The 16,852-nt window shown below is 52.2% G+C and overlaps 3 protein-coding genes across 3 annotated transcripts; 1 reads left to right on the top strand and 2 right to left on the bottom strand.

Annotated features, from left to right (window-relative positions):
• Window positions 1–675: 675 nt before the first annotated feature.
• On the bottom strand, window positions 676–4,197 carry VOLCADRAFT_67308 (uncharacterized protein; the record flags this gene model as incomplete). Its single annotated transcript, XM_002956683.1, has 8 exons — window positions 676–774; window positions 1,166–1,317; window positions 1,579–1,672; window positions 1,927–2,148; window positions 2,564–2,662; window positions 2,986–3,028; window positions 3,294–3,394; window positions 4,072–4,197. Coding segments are annotated over 8 exons (936 nt in total), but the record flags the coding sequence as incomplete, so codon positions are not given.
• Window positions 4,198–8,052: 3,855 nt separating this feature from the next.
• VOLCADRAFT_47479 (uncharacterized protein) lies at window positions 8,053–9,985 on the bottom strand (the record flags this gene model as incomplete). Its single annotated transcript, XM_002956682.1, has 4 exons — window positions 8,053–8,116; window positions 8,764–8,838; window positions 9,624–9,688; window positions 9,833–9,985. Coding segments are annotated over 4 exons (357 nt in total), but the record flags the coding sequence as incomplete, so codon positions are not given.
• Window positions 9,986–10,444: 459 nt separating this feature from the next.
• Window positions 10,445–15,085, top strand: VOLCADRAFT_97773 (uncharacterized protein; the record flags this gene model as incomplete). Its single annotated transcript, XM_002956711.1, has 4 exons — window positions 10,445–10,588; window positions 11,091–11,189; window positions 14,743–14,805; window positions 14,993–15,085. 4 exons carry the CDS (start codon window positions 10,445–10,447, stop codon window positions 15,083–15,085), a joined length of 399 nt encoding a protein of 132 aa, XP_002956757.1.
• Between the last annotated feature and the right edge of the window lie 1,767 nt (window positions 15,086–16,852).

The following is a 16,852-nucleotide window of genomic DNA, read 5'->3' as shown; positions in this document are numbered from 1 at the left end:
CAGCGGCGGGACGGCAGCTGCGGCTGCAGTGGCCGCCGTTACCGTTGATGCCGCCGCTGCCGCCGCCGTGGCGGCCGCGGCTTTGGCGGCCACCGTCATGTGCACCGGGGTGGTGGGAGCCCCAGCTACCCAGTCCGTACACCCAGCATCCATGGTGACCAGATTGGCCGTTTTCAGGGAATTCATCCGCGTGGTGTACGATGCTTCGTAAATGGCTTCATCTTCAGCCGCCGCTGCCGCTTTTGACGGCAGGAGCGGCGTTGAAAAACATGTGTCTTCACCACCACGTGCGGCGCTTGGGCCGCTGGCGGCGGCATCTTGTCGTGTTGTCACTGAATCGGCAGCTTCTGATTTTACCTTCACGCCCTTATCTGGTACCACCACCACAACCACCGGCGGCGCGGTCACGATGGACGACACCACAAACGGTGTCGTACTAGCGTTGTTCGCCGCCGGCACTTCCGCCTGCGTTCCCCCAGAGAGGTTTCTGTCGTACAGTACGGCATCCGCACAGCTGGGCGCATTGCGGTATGTGTCCGCGATAGCAGGCTTCACCGCTGCCGTTGCCGCCGCCCTCGTTGCAGTCGACCTGAAATTTATTGTGCAGGCCATGTCCGCAGCGTACGGCAGCTGCCGGGCCAGGTCTGTGTTGGCGAGCAAGGTGCGTACGTCCCAAAAGTACGGCATTTCCAGCAGCTGGCGAACCGTGGGTCGGCGCTGCGGATCCATCGTTAGGCAGGCACTTACTACCTCAAAAAGCCGAGGATCCAAATCCTGCATGCATGGCAACCCGGGACGAAAACGTTGGTCCCCGGATTGCGAAATATATTATATGTACTGCAGAGGCAGTACGGCATATTTCTGTGTGGCAATTGGCTTACGGTTTTAAACGAAAGGCATCCCCTTCGACGTAGATCTGCATCCAAACATCGTCCATCCTTCCCTGATGCCCGCAAGTCTCATGCTGCATCCTGATGCTAACCGGCAACCCACCGCCGCCGCCACCCTGGCCCCAAAGCCACCTCATCACACAATACAGACACCAAAACACATATCCACCTCGCACACGCACACGCACACGCACACACACACGCGCGCACACACGACAAGCAGAGGGCGCATGCGAGATGACACACTATACACGAGGGCTCCTCGTCAGCCCCACCGGCAGCCGCTGCCGCAGCGTCTTGAGCCGCTGCGGAGGCGACCACACAGCCTGCAGCCCCAGGTCCCGGCGCATGGCGGCGGCTTGCAACGGCGGCAGCGGGCCCAGGCAGCGCATGATGCGCCACAGCTGGTCAACAGTGGACCGACCTGCTCCAGGGAAAGACCTCCTTTTAGTGTGGCGTCAGACGACTGTCAGTTTGTCAAAGCTGGAAAAGTCACTCGTGGGCGTGCAGTTAGACAGACAGACAGACAGACAGACAGACAGACAGGCGCCAAGGTGAGGGGGTGTACAGCGGGGTGGACAGACCTGCGCTTTATGGGCCCTATGCATAAGGTGCTACAATTTTTCCAACTCCATGCAGTTCAGGGCACGGCGTACAGGGTACGGCGTACGGGACAAATGATGCTTACCAGGAAACAGAGGCCGGCCTGTGGCTAGCTCCGCCAACGTGCATCCGTACGACCAAATATCGATGGCCGTGCCGTAGCTGTCCCCAACGAGAACCTGCAGCACGTACAGGGATACGTACGGTTCACTCGAGCTCAATTTGGAACGGCATGAAAGCGATGATGCGGCTACAGATTTTGTAAGCAGAAAAGGGGGGTGACAAGGGCCTCCCACGCCGTCCGTTTCTCAGTCGCCTCGCGCTCACACGTGTTTCCGTACACATACACGTATTCACATATGTAAGAGCAAGCATAATCGTACACGTACACGTACACATACTGAAGAGGACGCGCACAACAGCAACTACCCACCTCTGGGGGACGATACCATCTAGTCATCACGTACGACGACAAGCCGGCGGCCCCGGCACCGATGCCAGCGCCACCGCCGGCGCCGCCCCCAGCTCTGCCACCGCCGCCAGGCAATGTACGAGCAAATCCAAAGTCACAAAGCTTCACAACACCCCCGCTTCCTAATCCTGGGGTGTACCCCGTCAGAAGCACGTTGGCAGGTTTCACATCTCTGTGCAAGACCTGCAACCCGGCGGAAGGGTTTTACGCGACAACTAACGTGATACACCATGTTTATGAAAAGCAGGGTACGGCAGAATGCAGTACGGTAAGGCACAGCACAAAACAATACAGCACATAGCAGGGCAGCGCATTTGTGAAACAACGTAGCGGAAGGCAAAGGTCACTTTGCATGATTGAACGCAGCAACATGCATATGTATGTGCGCGAGGTATGATTTCCCGTTTCCAGTTTCTGCTGCCTGGGCACCCTGCCCAATTCAGGTGGACATCGCGGGGAGGTCCAAACCCACAGAAGCTCTCTATCACCACCATGGCAGCACCGTCGGCAGGTAACAAAAAAGGGAAAAGGATATAGGCGTTGCGATTGTTTGAGCGAGGGGCAATGATGCGCAGCGTTCCGTACGACACTTGCTTACCCCGTGGTCATGGCAGTGGCCCAGAGCATGGAGCAGCTGCCAGGCAACGGACTTGACCATGGGGCCAGGGAGGGCGCCTGCGGGATGCCGTTCAAGCTCCTGTGGATCCGCCATGTTTGAGACATAAGAGGAGGCGGAGGCGGAAGGTGGGAAGTTTTAGGTTTGAAGGGTCGCCGGATGGTGTCTGTATGTTGGAACGTTGAGGTGAGTTAAGGGGAAATTTGGTTTCTTCTGGTGTGGCTGCAGCGGGAAAGGGAGCGAGGAGATGAAGACCTATAGTAAAAGTAAAGCCCTGCGGCTAGATGGCGGTTGGAGTGTAAGCCCTATCTTTAAAGACCACCTAATTCCCAAAAATAATGACGAGAACGGATGAGGATGCATTTTACTTCACATGCCAGAGCTTGAGAAACAACTAATTTTACCTGGTACAAGCTCCGTTCGACATACTCGAAAACCAGGTATACCCTGCGGTATACGGCACAGATGTCGGGTGTCGGTCGTCCCAAACCAACGTTTTGCCCTTGCTGAATTGTGTGTCAAGTAGCGCCAAGCATAGTGAACTTGAGAATTCTAAGCAGGAGATTGGTTTTAGCGCAAGGAAAAGTCGGATGAGCCGGTCAAACAGGCTATGTTGTCGTTCAGAAGCCAGCAGTGCAGCGCCAGATGTGCGCAGAAAAGAATGATTGTGTGCGTAGGGAGCAAAAGCAAGAGCTTTTTTAAAGCGGCGTACCTGCCACTGTGGCTCCGAAAGGCCTCTAAAAGTCTCACGACGTTAACGTGAGGCGGGAGGGTTTTCAGGATTTTCACCTCTCGGAGTGTGAGCCTCATAACCTGTGGAAAGATGCCGCATGATACTGTTTCTTAGTCCGTAAGAAAAATGATTGCCGTGTCGTTATGTTCCTGGGGGTACAGGAAAACTAGCTACGCAAAGCTGTACAAAGCTTCCAGACTGCAGGCAGCCGTCGTCCGCTTTACAAATACAGTGCCACCACGCAAAGTGTGAACTTGAAGAGCTGAGCATCCTTCGACATATCATCCTAGCACATCTTAACATATCGACACAGGGCATAAAGATCCACACCGAGACGTTGAAATCAATGAGCCAAAGTAGGAGTACTGAAACGTCGACTCCTTTACGAAAACCCCGCCAGCTGACCATAATGGCCATTCGCAGCAGACCACCGCAAAAAAACGCATCAAGAGGAATTGGGTGATTTCCAATTAGCTGCGATGCAATTAGCAAACCTGGTAAAGCGTAAAGCGTTGTCCGCGAGTACATAAAACTAGGCCCAACCAGCGTCACTTGGTGACAATGGCTAAAAATCATTCACACATAAATGAAGCATGGCGACCGCATGGTAGGTCTCGTTTTCCGCAAAAGACAGTTGCATGAAAACGGTTGATTCCCAAAAGTTAGGAAAATCCCAAACATGGATGATGGCCAAATCATGTATCGCAATTTGTAAATTCCATCCCTTGCTGCCTAAGTCGCATCCTTGCCTCCGTACCTCAGCATCCTCATGTGCTTGCTTGATACCTTTCGCAGCACAATGCTGACCTGTTGCCGTATCCAACACCTTGTAACACACTCCATATGCCCCAGAGCTTATCGTCTCAAGGTACTCATACCTCTGTGCCGAAAGCACCGATGCAAGCCAACAGAGGGCGCTTAAGTTGGCGGGATCTGAAGAGGAAATAACAACTGCCAAACACTGCCAATTCTATTGCAACCAAAATGTTGTGTGTTCGGACACTGATAGTAGATGTGCTGGAAGCCATTGACTTTCCTTTGCGCGGCGCGTGTAACCAGGTAAATGAGTGCCCTAAAGCCGAAGCTCAAACTATTCTCTAGCTCACCTCCATCACGTTTACGGCTCGGCAGGTACTGTTGTTCCGTCACTGACAGCCGCCTATCTTAAGGCATCCGAATGGTCCCAGCTCTCCAAGTTCATAACTTGCGAGGGATAAGTCGCTGTGGCATATAATTCAGTTCATGCCTCCAGCAAATTCCACCCTTCCTAGGTTTGACGTACACCCGACAAGGATTACTGATACAGGATTTACCATATTCGAATAAAGGTGCTGGAAAGATTTTCACTTGAATTAAGTCATTATCCGAATCTTCTCTTAGCATTTCCCTAGACGTATACGGATTACGGAATGCCCCTTACGATACGATAGTCAGTACTGGGGAAGACGCATATCCGTTGTCATAACCCTCGCTTCTGGACTTGGTACAGTTAGGCATTTATTTCTGGTTTAATTTTTAAGAAGCATTCTTCTCTCTCTTGCCATGTATAGCTGCAGCGCTTGGCGTGTCTGCCCGCAGCCCTAAGCCAGCCGAGGGTAACGGCCAACAGGCCTTTACCCATGGCCTCAAATTAGCCCTGATATAATGTAATGGGCTTCTTCCTACACCACAAAATATTTCTATTCCACGTAGCGGCCCTGGATTTTGCGGGTCAATTTTAACCCTTACGAAAAAAAATGCCTGCTCTCACCTGCTCTCCCTGGCCCCGTCTTCTTTTCACTGCGCCTTGGACAGCACGGGCCCAGAAACCTCAAACAGCACACAAGCAATGCGTGTGATACCCTCAGGTTATTTGGCTTATGCCTTAGGATATGACTTATACCTGACGAGTAAGTCAAACCTAACAAACAACAGTCGACAAACGAACCATCGACACGCGAACCTTCGCCTGCGGGAAGGGCAATAGTCGCATCTCCCAAACTCGAGACAAGGAAAAGGTGAAACATGGGAGCATGGAAGCATGGCGTGAATCACTGTAACTCTGAGACAATTAGCCAGAACGTCACGCCTTGAGGAATCTGCGAAGAACACAAATGAGTCCATATAAGCCCGGTCCTAGGTCAGGCTTCTTTACGTTTTCGTTTGAATGCCCAGACATTTCACGGCTCGCGCTCGCCTTTCCTTGCAAAAACGTGGATATAATATAATATAATAGATATAACTGAGATATTTTATGATAATAAATTTAATATAACTAAAATATATGCGGAGGCATCGCCAGCAGGCGGCAGAGGCGGTAGCATTAGAAAAAACATGCGCACCCACATATTTTCCCCCCTTGCTCTGCACACACATATGCACGCTTACTGCAGACGTTCCGATCCAAACCCATAAGTCGCGAGGTGCTTTCGTCACCATACCGGACCATTTCTGTATCCCCTTCACCTATTTTTTGCTTTAAGGTCGAAACCAGTCCTGTATGACATGCCCTAATCCAGACCGTGCGCATACCCCGGCCCGCGGGCCTTGTCCCCAACCACCAAAATAGGGTTTCTCTGCTTCGCCCCCTGCTTCACAATTATTCCCCCATCATCTCTGTGAGTACGGGCATTACTTTTGGGACGAGTAGTTTTATAGTCATCTCATCATCTATATTACATGAGTCTACCTGCTGACATCAAGCGCGAGTGTGAGCAACACGTCAATCAAACTGCACTGCTTCCTTCGCTACCTCGTCCCTGAGGAACACATGCTGTGTTCGCGGAGGCACCAGTGGCAGCAGCAGGGCATTGCTGATGCAGAAGCAGCAGAAGCATACTTTATGACGGTAGGTGGCTAGGAGAGCGCACAAATTTCCCCTGTGTACCTGGCGAGAGCCCACATTCCTCACCCCTGCATTACTTAAGGGAAGGCATCGCAATAGATCGCTCACAGGATGTGCAGGAAAGGGAAAGCACTCTGCCCTTTAGCGTTGCTGATAGTCTTCTATTTTTCTGTTCAAAAGGTCCTAGCAGATAGAGCGAACGAGGCTTTCCAAACGCAATACCTGGAAAGGATTGAAAGGACGGAGAAAAAACCTTCGAAACGAAGGTGATATGTAGCGGTACGGCTGTATCCGGTACCTCGTGGTACCGTACAAGGCAGGCGAATAACCTCGCCCTAGCCGGGGCCTTGTTGGGCTGTATGTGCGTTCTTAGAGTTTGCGGCTTGCTTGCTGCTTCTCCTTCTTTTCTTTCGGTGGAGTCCCCATAAGAGATGTCAGGGCTCGCTCTGCGCTTTGGTCGCACTTCGCTTTGGATGGCTGCAAATGAACATTCTTGCAAGAATGGGGGTTGCTTCCCGTTTAGGGTTCATTTCTCTTTTCCTTAGTCGCGCTCTTCCTCTTCCTTTTTAGGATATTTGCAACCATCCTCTCGGAGTCGTGGAAATAAGAACTGCGCGTCGTAAGCTGGCTGGCTTTCGATTGGCGTAGGGCGCTTATCTAACTCCATCTTACGAATAGAAAGCTGCGGTGCAGTACGCTTCTGGGAATTTACCTCCTTCGTTACGATATGAATTGCGCATATGTTAGACATACGGCTTTCAACCGATCCGGCTTTCGCCCCGAGTCGTTAATTTCCAAGGCCAGGAGGGTCCACTGCGACCGGTGGACGGCATATTTTATGGCTTGTATTATAATTAGACAGCAGGCACTGTGATTGTGAGAGCTCCGCAGCTGTTTATCCGTTGTCCTTGCTCTTCACTGTATCCAGCTATATCCGTGTACGTGCTATACCCCTTGGGCCTTCGGCTCGTATGGGTAGTTTTACAGGTATGGGGTCACGCACCCCCAACCATGTAACACACGCACACGCACACATATCCGTGTACATTCGATACATGAAGTGACTTCGGCGAAGTTGCTGTGTCAGCAGCCACAAACCCTACGTTGCTTTGCTCTTTGCCAACTCTTGGAACAGAGTCTGTCGCAGCTGGTTGTCGCTGAGAAATCCGTGACCTTGTGCTTGTGAGGCCCCAAAAGCAGCGCAAGGCGGGGGTACATGTAGCCTGTCGGTCTGGTGTGTCACGCCCTCAGGCGACTCAGGCAACGGAACACGGCGTGTCGTCACTCAGCAGCCGCGGCCCTATGGGATGGCGCCGCACGCCCATAGCCACCATTCGCACTGCCCCACCGCCAGCCATCACCAACCCCACAGCCAATATAACAACGACAACAACAACAGTAATGCATATACACCACTCCTGGCAAAAGCCCACCATCAATGACGCAGTTTTTCGAGCGACAACCAAGCGGCAGTGCAAAAGCCGCATCCTCTGGGGGAAAAACGCATGCCCAGCATCATCCCCCGTCGGCTTGGTTAATAGCCCACATTGCGGCCTCTTTCGTCAAAATAAATGAGTGCGCCTTCCAGAGCGCTGGCCTGATGGCTGACATGCGCTCCGCCGGCTGCCTCTTCCCCATCTCCCTCCGTTTCCCTCCGCCACCGTCGCCGCCCCCTTTTACATCACCAATCTCCATCCATCCATGCATGCATCATGCACATTCACCACGTTACATTACGTTCCATCCTCGGCAGTTCCTCTCAGCTGTTTGCTACTGTTGCTGTTGTTCCTGATGTTGCTGCTGGGGGTGGTCCGGCGGTAGCGGTTGCCTTGACAGCACTGATGGTGGCGATGAGGCAGGTGCTGGTGGTTGTGTTGGGCGGCGTGGGGACTGGATCTTGGCCTGGATCTGGATCTGCGGATCACGGCTCAGCCCTGCCTGCCGCAGCCCGCGTAGGTACTCGCGCATCGCCGGCCACCTGGGCCCCATGTTAGTTAGTTAGTTAGTCAATTAGTCCGGAGTGGGCCCGGGCAGGGAGGGAAGGAGGAATTGGATGCAGCCAGCAAGGAAGGGTCGACTGTCAACGGGAGGGAAAAGGGGTAAACAAAACCCGGCAACGGCACACGGCATCATCATCATCATCATTATCATCATCATCATCATACACCGCGACGATTACCACAACCATTACAGCTGTGCTGCCCTAGCTGCGCAGCAGCAGCAGCAACAAGAACAACAAGCCCCCGGCACGCGACCCGCCGTCACGGGCGTACACGGCGTTGCACTTGGCCGTCAGACCGGCACAAGGCCCTCACAAGAAGCTCAAACTTGGATGTCCTATACGCCCACTTCCCACCACTCTTACTTCACTCTCCCTCTCATCCCGTCCTAGCATGCGCGTACGGGACATGTCTTCCTGCATAGTCCAGGTTTCCTTTTTGCCAACAAACACAATTTTACTTCGCTTCGACCACTTCGCTTTCCCTTACCCCCTTACCAACCTTCCGGACAGGGTGTCCTTCGTTTCTCAACCCCCAGCCGCTCTCCTCATCATATCCTCGTGTCGTGGGTGTTTTAGGGTTTCAATACTGACCCGCAGCCAGTCCCCCTTCCCCCTAAACGCACCTGCCCGGGCCGCCAAGTTGGGCCAGATAGTCCCACGTGAAGATGCCACTGCTGTGCAGATCGTCAAAATGGATCCTGTACGGAAAACCGTATGGCAGTACATTCATAGAGACAAGGCTTGAGGGGCCGAACGGTGCAGGGACGGTGCACGACGAGGTGGTGGTCGTGCTGGGGACCTAGGATAAGGAGCCGCCCAGCCAGGAGAGAGATATCTAGGGTTAGGACAAATAAAAAACAACACATGCAACAAAACAAGCTTTATATGTGAAGAGCTGCACTGTTTTTGGTCCCCGTGTTATCTCTGGGTTGCTGTTCCTGGATGCGGCGGAGGTTCACATCTGTAACTGACAGACCGGTTATGGGAAGGTTGACAAGCTTGCGGGTCTTAATTGCCTATCAAAGGAAATCAAAGGAAAAACGTCAAAGGAAAAACCCCGCTGTTGCCCAGTGAGTTTTGGAGCTTTGGATGGGATGGAAGGAGGAAGCCCGGAGGACCCTTATAAAGCAGTACTTGTGAGCACCACACGCAAGAGGAGTTATTGTAAGCTACTTGTGATCGATGAAAGGGCCGTTCGTTGTGGCTCTTTCTTTCCCACGCGCAACGTTGTCGTATTCGCTTCGGTAGGTCAATATCCACCGGGTGTATGAAGCGCAGCGAAGTTTGGCTGCCTTCACGCACATACCTAGTCGGGGAGCTTTAACCTTCGCAGGTTGCCGGCTTGCCCGCACGCCACGCCACACCACAGCACAGCACACCGTACCAGTCAGCCACCGGGTAGTTATCCATTTCTCCCACCACCCTTTGCCCACCTTCTAGAAGAAACAGTCATTGCTGTGGACGCTTCGCATTCGCGTCTTACCGGATGGCGTAGTTGCCGACTGGTTCAATGGACATGATGCCAACATGGCGGCGACCCGCGACCACCTATGCGAGTTTTAAAATAAGTGTGGGCTTGGGGATGGGGAAGCTGAAACAATGTACACCTTGCACATGCTACCAGGCCGAACTCCTGTACAACATACTCAGCATAAGGTCCAAAATTTTACCTAGAGAGGAATAAATGTTTACCCGTTCGCGGCCAGTAGCAGGAATTAGTCGCCTGGTGTCAGCGCTGGGGCTGCACACGCGCAGCAGCTCTGCTGGCAGCGAGATCTTTTGGCCCTCATCATATAAAAGCTCCAAGCGTTTCTCCTTCTTCAATAGCCGAATGTTGGATGGTGGTCCAGAGGGCAAAGATTGCTGAGCGATATGAGTCAAAGACTCTTTATTGACCTCCTCTACTGCTCGCCGTATCGATACCAAATGTACACCCAAGTATACCTGTTCGGGCCCTAAGTGTGGCCGAACCAACTGCAGCTGTAGTCTGCTTAAGGCAACCTGAACCGGTCCATTCAATACAGATATAGGCATACTGCACTGAAATGGCGTACACATCTGCATTGCAGTTTTTTACGCATAGCTGGTTCATTAGTGGCAACCGTTCTTCGTTGGTCGTCCGTACCAAACGAGAATAGGAGAGCGGCGGCACCCGCCGAAGGAGCACGGCGAGGACACTGGCATTCGATGTTTGAGTGCGCGGGGCAAGGACAAAAAATCTCAGGGGAATGACTATTGTAGGTATGTTTACCTACATACCAGTTACAGTGCAGTCGAAGAGCCAAAGCCTGACCTTGCGTTCGCATGTCTTACGGAATCGGCTTGAATAGCCATATCCAAGGTATCTCATGGCAGGGGGACTTTACAAGGTCCAAACCCCCAATCAGAGCAAGCGGGCCTCCCTCCTTCAGCCTAACGGGTTTCGTACATAGTCACATAGTTACAAAGGTATGTGATATGATAGTACGTACGTGCTAGAAACGTGTACTTACGTACGTGCTAAAATTGTTGATATATTGCACATAATATTAAAATATGCCATGTCCCGTTGGCGTAGTGGATAACGCACTGGACTTCTATTACTAAGACATCCAGGGATCATGGGTTCGAATCCCATACGGGACGTTTCTTTTGCACTTCGGACATGCTCATTGTATTGTTTAGTTTGAATGTCAACAGCCTGCAGCACGATAGCAAAGTTGGGGGATGCCAGGGGTCGGTAGTGAGGGCGGAAAGGGTGTACGATCATCCTCTGACAGCCATCCTCCTTCACCAGTGCGACCCACCAGTACGGTAACCAAACTAACCACATCTACGACCAGGCCGTACCGAATTGCAAAAGCAACTTGCAAGCGGGCACATACGCAGGAAGCCTGAAGAACAGCAACAAACGACATTTACCCGGCACTTTAAATCTCCCTCCGCAAATGCTGGTACTTGTACCCCCCAGATCCAAACAACACCATCTGTGCTGCCTTACAATGCGGTAAAGCAGGTGTTCCGAAACCGCGCTGATGCAAGCCGTCACATGGGCGAGAAACCCGAGGAGGTGAGGAAAATCGAAATTTTGATTCGTCAATCGAGGATGGCCGTTCATCGTGCTTCATCCCCAGGCAATTTGCGAACCCTGTCCAGTCGAAACGTCGACACGGGGCACGGGCTGGTAGGGCTGTATGGGTCAACGAAAGCGGCTGATTATGGCACCTCTGCCTGGCCAATCAAATTGAGCTAACGGATCCACTCTTAAGCACGCCGGCCGCCTTACACAGAGAGTAGATCTCCTGTCTTTGGCAACCCTTTGTATACCAGGGGGCAGTTGTGGTAGCTGGCCTCGATCTGTAGATGCTGGCAGAGCGCCTTAGCGTTTATTTTTTAGACGATATGTGTGCCGACTGCCGTACAATCTCAGGCTGGCTAAAGGTCGCCATGGCATATGATGTCGCATGATTCCTGGCCTGGTGGGGATGTCGTCTGTAGATGGATTTGTGACACCCTCATGCCGGGTGACAAATTGGCCACCTTAATAATGATGGAATTGGGATGCGGCCTGATGTATTGTTGCGTGTCTTTGGGGTTTCCCACGTAATAAGGTTAACTAAAACTAACGGTTTACATAACATTTACTACACATTCATGTACCCATGCACCCATATACCCAGTGACTTTACTGATTCCCTTTTGCCGTACATACAGCTCGCTTTACTTGTGGAACCTAAAGCCAGTGCTAGGTATTTGCCGGTGGTATGCACCAGGGCTGGATGCACCGTACAGTTCACACCGTACCGCGCCGTATCGAACCATCGAGTGAAATGCAGTTAAAGACGATATACAAGGGATGGACAGCTGGGGACGGTTTCCTTGCTGCATGCAGCTCCCCCCTGGCATTGCGTTGCATGCGACAGTGACAACGGAGTTGGCACACGGCCAGTGTTCGTTTCGTTGGGGTTTGCTGATTATCCCGCTCTCTGGCTGTTGCCGCCGGTTGTCTGCCTGTTGCCTGCTTGCACGTCTCAGTTTGCACCGCTTCGCCGGGAGCGAGTGTGGGGCGTTGCCCAGGGTGCAAACGGAGACTACTTTCGCTCGTTGGAACTGACCAATAACTCTCCCAATGCTCTTACTTTTTGCGTCCTTTGCCTTGTCTCGGTCTCGTCCTTGTCCCGCTACAGTACGCCCCTAAGTTGCTTCCCCAGTTGTCCGCCATTCAAGTGCACCATGATACAAACAAACAAACCGCCAATCTACTCTCCCCAATAATGAAGGGAAAATATTTTTGCGCTTCGCATGTGCTACGTACGTCAATTTGTTCCCAACGACTCCTCCGTCGTAAGAGACCCCGTTCCAGCGACCTGGATCGCATCGTACAATATACGTCGTACAGAACGCTTACGTGTTGCATTCATATGGATCTAAACGCATGTACATGAACAAATTCGTCATCATCAGCAGCAGTGCATGCTCTAAGCGGATATCCCTCAAAAAGGGTACGGATGTGTGCCCAAAGGCTGAGATCATTCCAAGTTACAAGTTCCGCGCAAATGGGGGGATCGTCCATAAAACCCGGGGACACCATTGCCGGTCAATAGCCATTACTTTGGCGCCGAGTGGGGACGTTGACGTCCTCAAAAAAAACGCTTGCCTGGGCTCGGCGCGCCTGTGCCTGGTCTCCCAGACCTCTGAGGGAAAACCAGCCACAGTTATAATGGGGGCTTCGTCATAACAGCACGCACTCCGTACCCTCGGAAGCCGGTGTCCCCCTCGTATCTAACCCTAAGGTCCTCTTAGGCCAGTGGGCATTCACATAAGACATGCAGCAGCTCGTCCTCAACCACTCCGCAGTCATAAAGCCTGCAGGTACACGCGGCACGCTGGCGGGCCCATTAACTTCCCGTTCCCAACAGCCTAACCTGAAAAGCATAGAGCACCTGATACAGCGGCCTATGCAACACAGCCCTAGTTGCCGCTAAAGATGCATCATCGACCAAAAAATCAGGTTGGTGGCCTCATTGAATGACACGCTCTGAGCTTGTAGGCTCAGGAAGTCCAACGCGCAGGAAGTCACAGCAGGCGACATTCGGCGTCGTGTGCGCCAAAATAGTGGGCGAACACCTCAATGAAAAGTCGGAATTCTGTCACACTTAAGGGCCATTCCAGTGTTTAACCCCACGGCCAACCGGAAATTCGGGTTTAATCCTAGCACCCATCTTCACACGAGCCTTGACTTCGGCGTAGCTAAAAGCCTGGACTCTCTCTTGAGTCCAGGATGGGACCCCCGTGCAGGCCATATGCTCCTAGGAAACATCAAAGTGTTTCGTGTTCAATAGAGTTGGAGGCGGTGCTGAAGGCTATATTTGCATCATGATAAGTGGTCCGTCGCTGGCTGGCCGCGACAGAATGTGTTCGTAGAATGAGTTCGTAACTTGCATTCCCAGGACGTGTGCATGTGTCTGCATTTGTGTGTGCGCGGCGGTTATGAAAGGACGCGTGAAGATTCACTAATTGCTGTATGGCCTAGTTAGGCAACAGGCGTAGGACGTGTATGTGTGCGTGTATGTATGTATATTTGTGCGTGCATGTAAGTATTGTATGTTGTTACAGGGTGGTTAACTTCGCCAGCGGCCCCCTTCCCCGGGGCAGTCCCTGCTCTCCCCTGCTAGAGGGGCACCCTAATCCGTCACCCCATCCGACTTCAGAATGTATTCGTTGGGTTAGGCAACTCACCACCAGCATCCAACCAAATCTAGCGGATCAACGGCGCATCAAGTTAGTTCCTGGTCAGCTCGCAAGTTGTTATTATCACGTCCTACACCGTCCATATGATGGGGGGCCACCTCCCATTTCATCACTCCTCAAACACCCGAGGAGCCGGCAGGCGGATTTGAACCCGGGTCGGCCAGGTGCAGAAGTCAGGCCTTAACCTCTGCCAGCCGCCTGCCTGTGTATGTATGTAAGTGTGTCTGTTTGTCTGTATGTGTGTGCAAAGTGCTGGCCACGAGGGTCCGTTCAGCACCCGTCCGCGAGCAAACTATCAATAAAATCACCAGCTGCCCTTCCGCGCGACCTCGTACCGCGACACACTAACTAGTACCTACTGCTTAAATAGCTACGTAATACTTTACAAATTTTGATGACCACCGCATCCCGTGCATCCTGATGATCACCGCCATAACGTTCGTGCGCTGGCTTTACCTGGTCTTCACCTGCAGCAGTAAGATCACCTGCAGCAGTAAAATCACCTACCTGCATAGCAGCAATATGTGTCCATACATCATCCCGCACATAAAGCTCAGCAAAAATACACCAAAACGTTATCTATATTCGTATGTTTTTACCTCCACATTACAACAAAAAAGTGGCAGCAGTGAGCAGCTCTTCCTGTTTTCCAATTGCGGGCTGCTGCAGCAGAAAGGCGCCCCAATAGGACCATCCCGCGCCGGCTGCGAACTATGCTACAAGATAAGATGATGCACATAACCTTACAGCGGATCCGAACGGATCTCAAGTGTCGTGCTAAGATATCGGGTTGAACATCTACTGCAGTGCTGATGCTGTCTGATACTGCTGTTGTTGTTTGATGCTGTTGTTGTTGTCTGATGCTGCTGCAGCTGGCTATAAAGGAGGCCCGCTGTGACAACAACAACAACAACAACAACAACACAAAGGGATGTGTGCGTGGGACGTGACATGTACTAAATAAGCAACCCTGGAAGCAGCCTTACCCGCAGCTCGAAATACAGTCCCCATCAACCCATCCGCGTCAATCGACTAACCATGAATTACACCGGGGGTTCTCGGCTCCGCAGTCATCAGAGCGGCCTCGCATTCCTCCCTTTTTCCTTGCCATGCTGCCTGAAGGCGTTGCGAAATACACCCCTTGTAGACCTGCCACCGCTGCCATTGATCTCCTTCCGCACATTTTGTTATTATATTACTCGCACAGTCGACTGACGGTATCGCCCTCAATTAATAAAATTGTGTGACCTGAAAGCGTCACAAACGCAGCTCCACTCGTTTCCCCCCCCAAGGTACACCGATTTATAAACATGGAAGCCACCGAAGCCGGGCAGACATACAGACGGGCAGCTCATTGGGCCGTTAGCCGCCGGACCCCTCCGGGGCCCACCGAATAAGGCCCACAAACGGAAATGCAGTTCCATCTGTCCATGCTGGCGCCAGGCAGCTCCCTTTGGTACCTCTAATAATAACAGCACACGACGACCTTTCACATCAATTCTCACCATTTCTCCAACCTCGCTCAACTTAACTCTTACATACTCCGCCGCGCGCGTGTAAAAAAGGAGCACGATTGAAAATGCCCCAACATGTGAAGAATGGAAATGAAACTAAATCACCTCAGGCCATCCAAAAAGAACAAAGGGTCGTGTTCTCTTTCAGTCGTCACAAATACGGCGGACTTCTGGCTGCAGAAGAAATTCAGGGCTTTTTTGGCTTTTTGTTGCTTAGCCTTTCGCAACCAGCCACTGCCGGCCCGACCCCGACTCACCTTCATCTCATCTCCCATTGCCAATATACCATCTCTTCTCCCCCTCCCCCTCCCCCTCCCCCGACACATACACACACACACACACTCACACATACACATACACACGTACACCCTCTCTTCCCCTCATCGATCCTCTGTGAAGAAGCTTCGGGAAGAAGAAAAAGAAGCGAAATAGTAAAAAGCTCCTCGCAACTTGGAGACTCAGGAAGGGCCGGCGGATGGATATAACTAGTCCATTCCCAGGAAAAAGGAAAACCACTCCACTCCCTGGCCTGCGTGGTTATGCTGCAAGGAAGTAGACAGGGCGAGATTTTCTCGCTCATGGACAGCAGCAGCAACAACAACAACAACAAAGAACGGGAGCGAGAGGAGCAGGGAGTGACAGAGAGCAACAGATGCTCTTGCCAAGTAGGCAGAGCATAGCAGGCAGAGTTGTTGCCATTACCGTCTCTATCGATGGTGTTGATGATAACACCTTTCCTCCTCAAGCTCATGCACAAAGGCAAACCAGACTTACACGGCTACCAAAGCTATAATCACAACACTCTCCGATACAGCCACTACTGCTACGCTACAAATTTTAAAGCTGTTGGGTTACGCGAGATTAAACCGGAAGCAAGGACCCCCCCCATTCTCTAAGCTGGCTAGGGGAGTGTGTGCCGCACGGCACCTGACACTCGCTGTGCTTTAGAAGATAGGCAGTGCCAGCGCAGCGCACCCATCCGCAGAACGTGAGCGCAGCGCACACAACCAGCACACAGCGCAGAGCAGCGTTGGCTACTCATGTGCCCCATCTGCAGTAAACAAACGGTTCGAACCAGCAGGGCCAGCGGGCAGCGCAGCACCCAGGGTCAATCTGTATGTCCGTATGTCTAGGGCGACGAGAGCGGAAGTGGCGGCCACTAGGTCGCAGCCAATATTGACAGAACCTAGGCGCCAATAAATGGAAGACCTACCAGTCGAGACTGAGGCAACAGCCTTACGGTGCGGTGGAATGTACAAAGTGATCGAGTTTCTTTGCTGGTGGCCCCCTCTCCTACAAACTACAAATCAGGTTGTTGGTTTGCACTCTTGTCGTCGCCGTTGCCGCTTTCCGTTTTTCAGAACGATCGAGAGCGAGCAGCTTGCATGTTCATTTACCATATCATCTGTTCCAACATCGTTATCTCCTCGCTGTAACGCCGATCCGAGTCTAATGATGCTAAATACAC

Source organism: Volvox carteri (genome assembly GCF_000143455.1).
Source record: "Volvox carteri f. nagariensis unplaced genomic scaffold VOLCAscaffold_64, whole genome shotgun sequence".
NCBI classification, from domain to species: domain Eukaryota; kingdom Viridiplantae; phylum Chlorophyta; class Chlorophyceae; order Chlamydomonadales; family Volvocaceae; genus Volvox; species Volvox carteri.
Note: the sequence above shows the minus strand (reverse complement) of the source record. Positions and strands in the feature narration are given on the sequence as shown.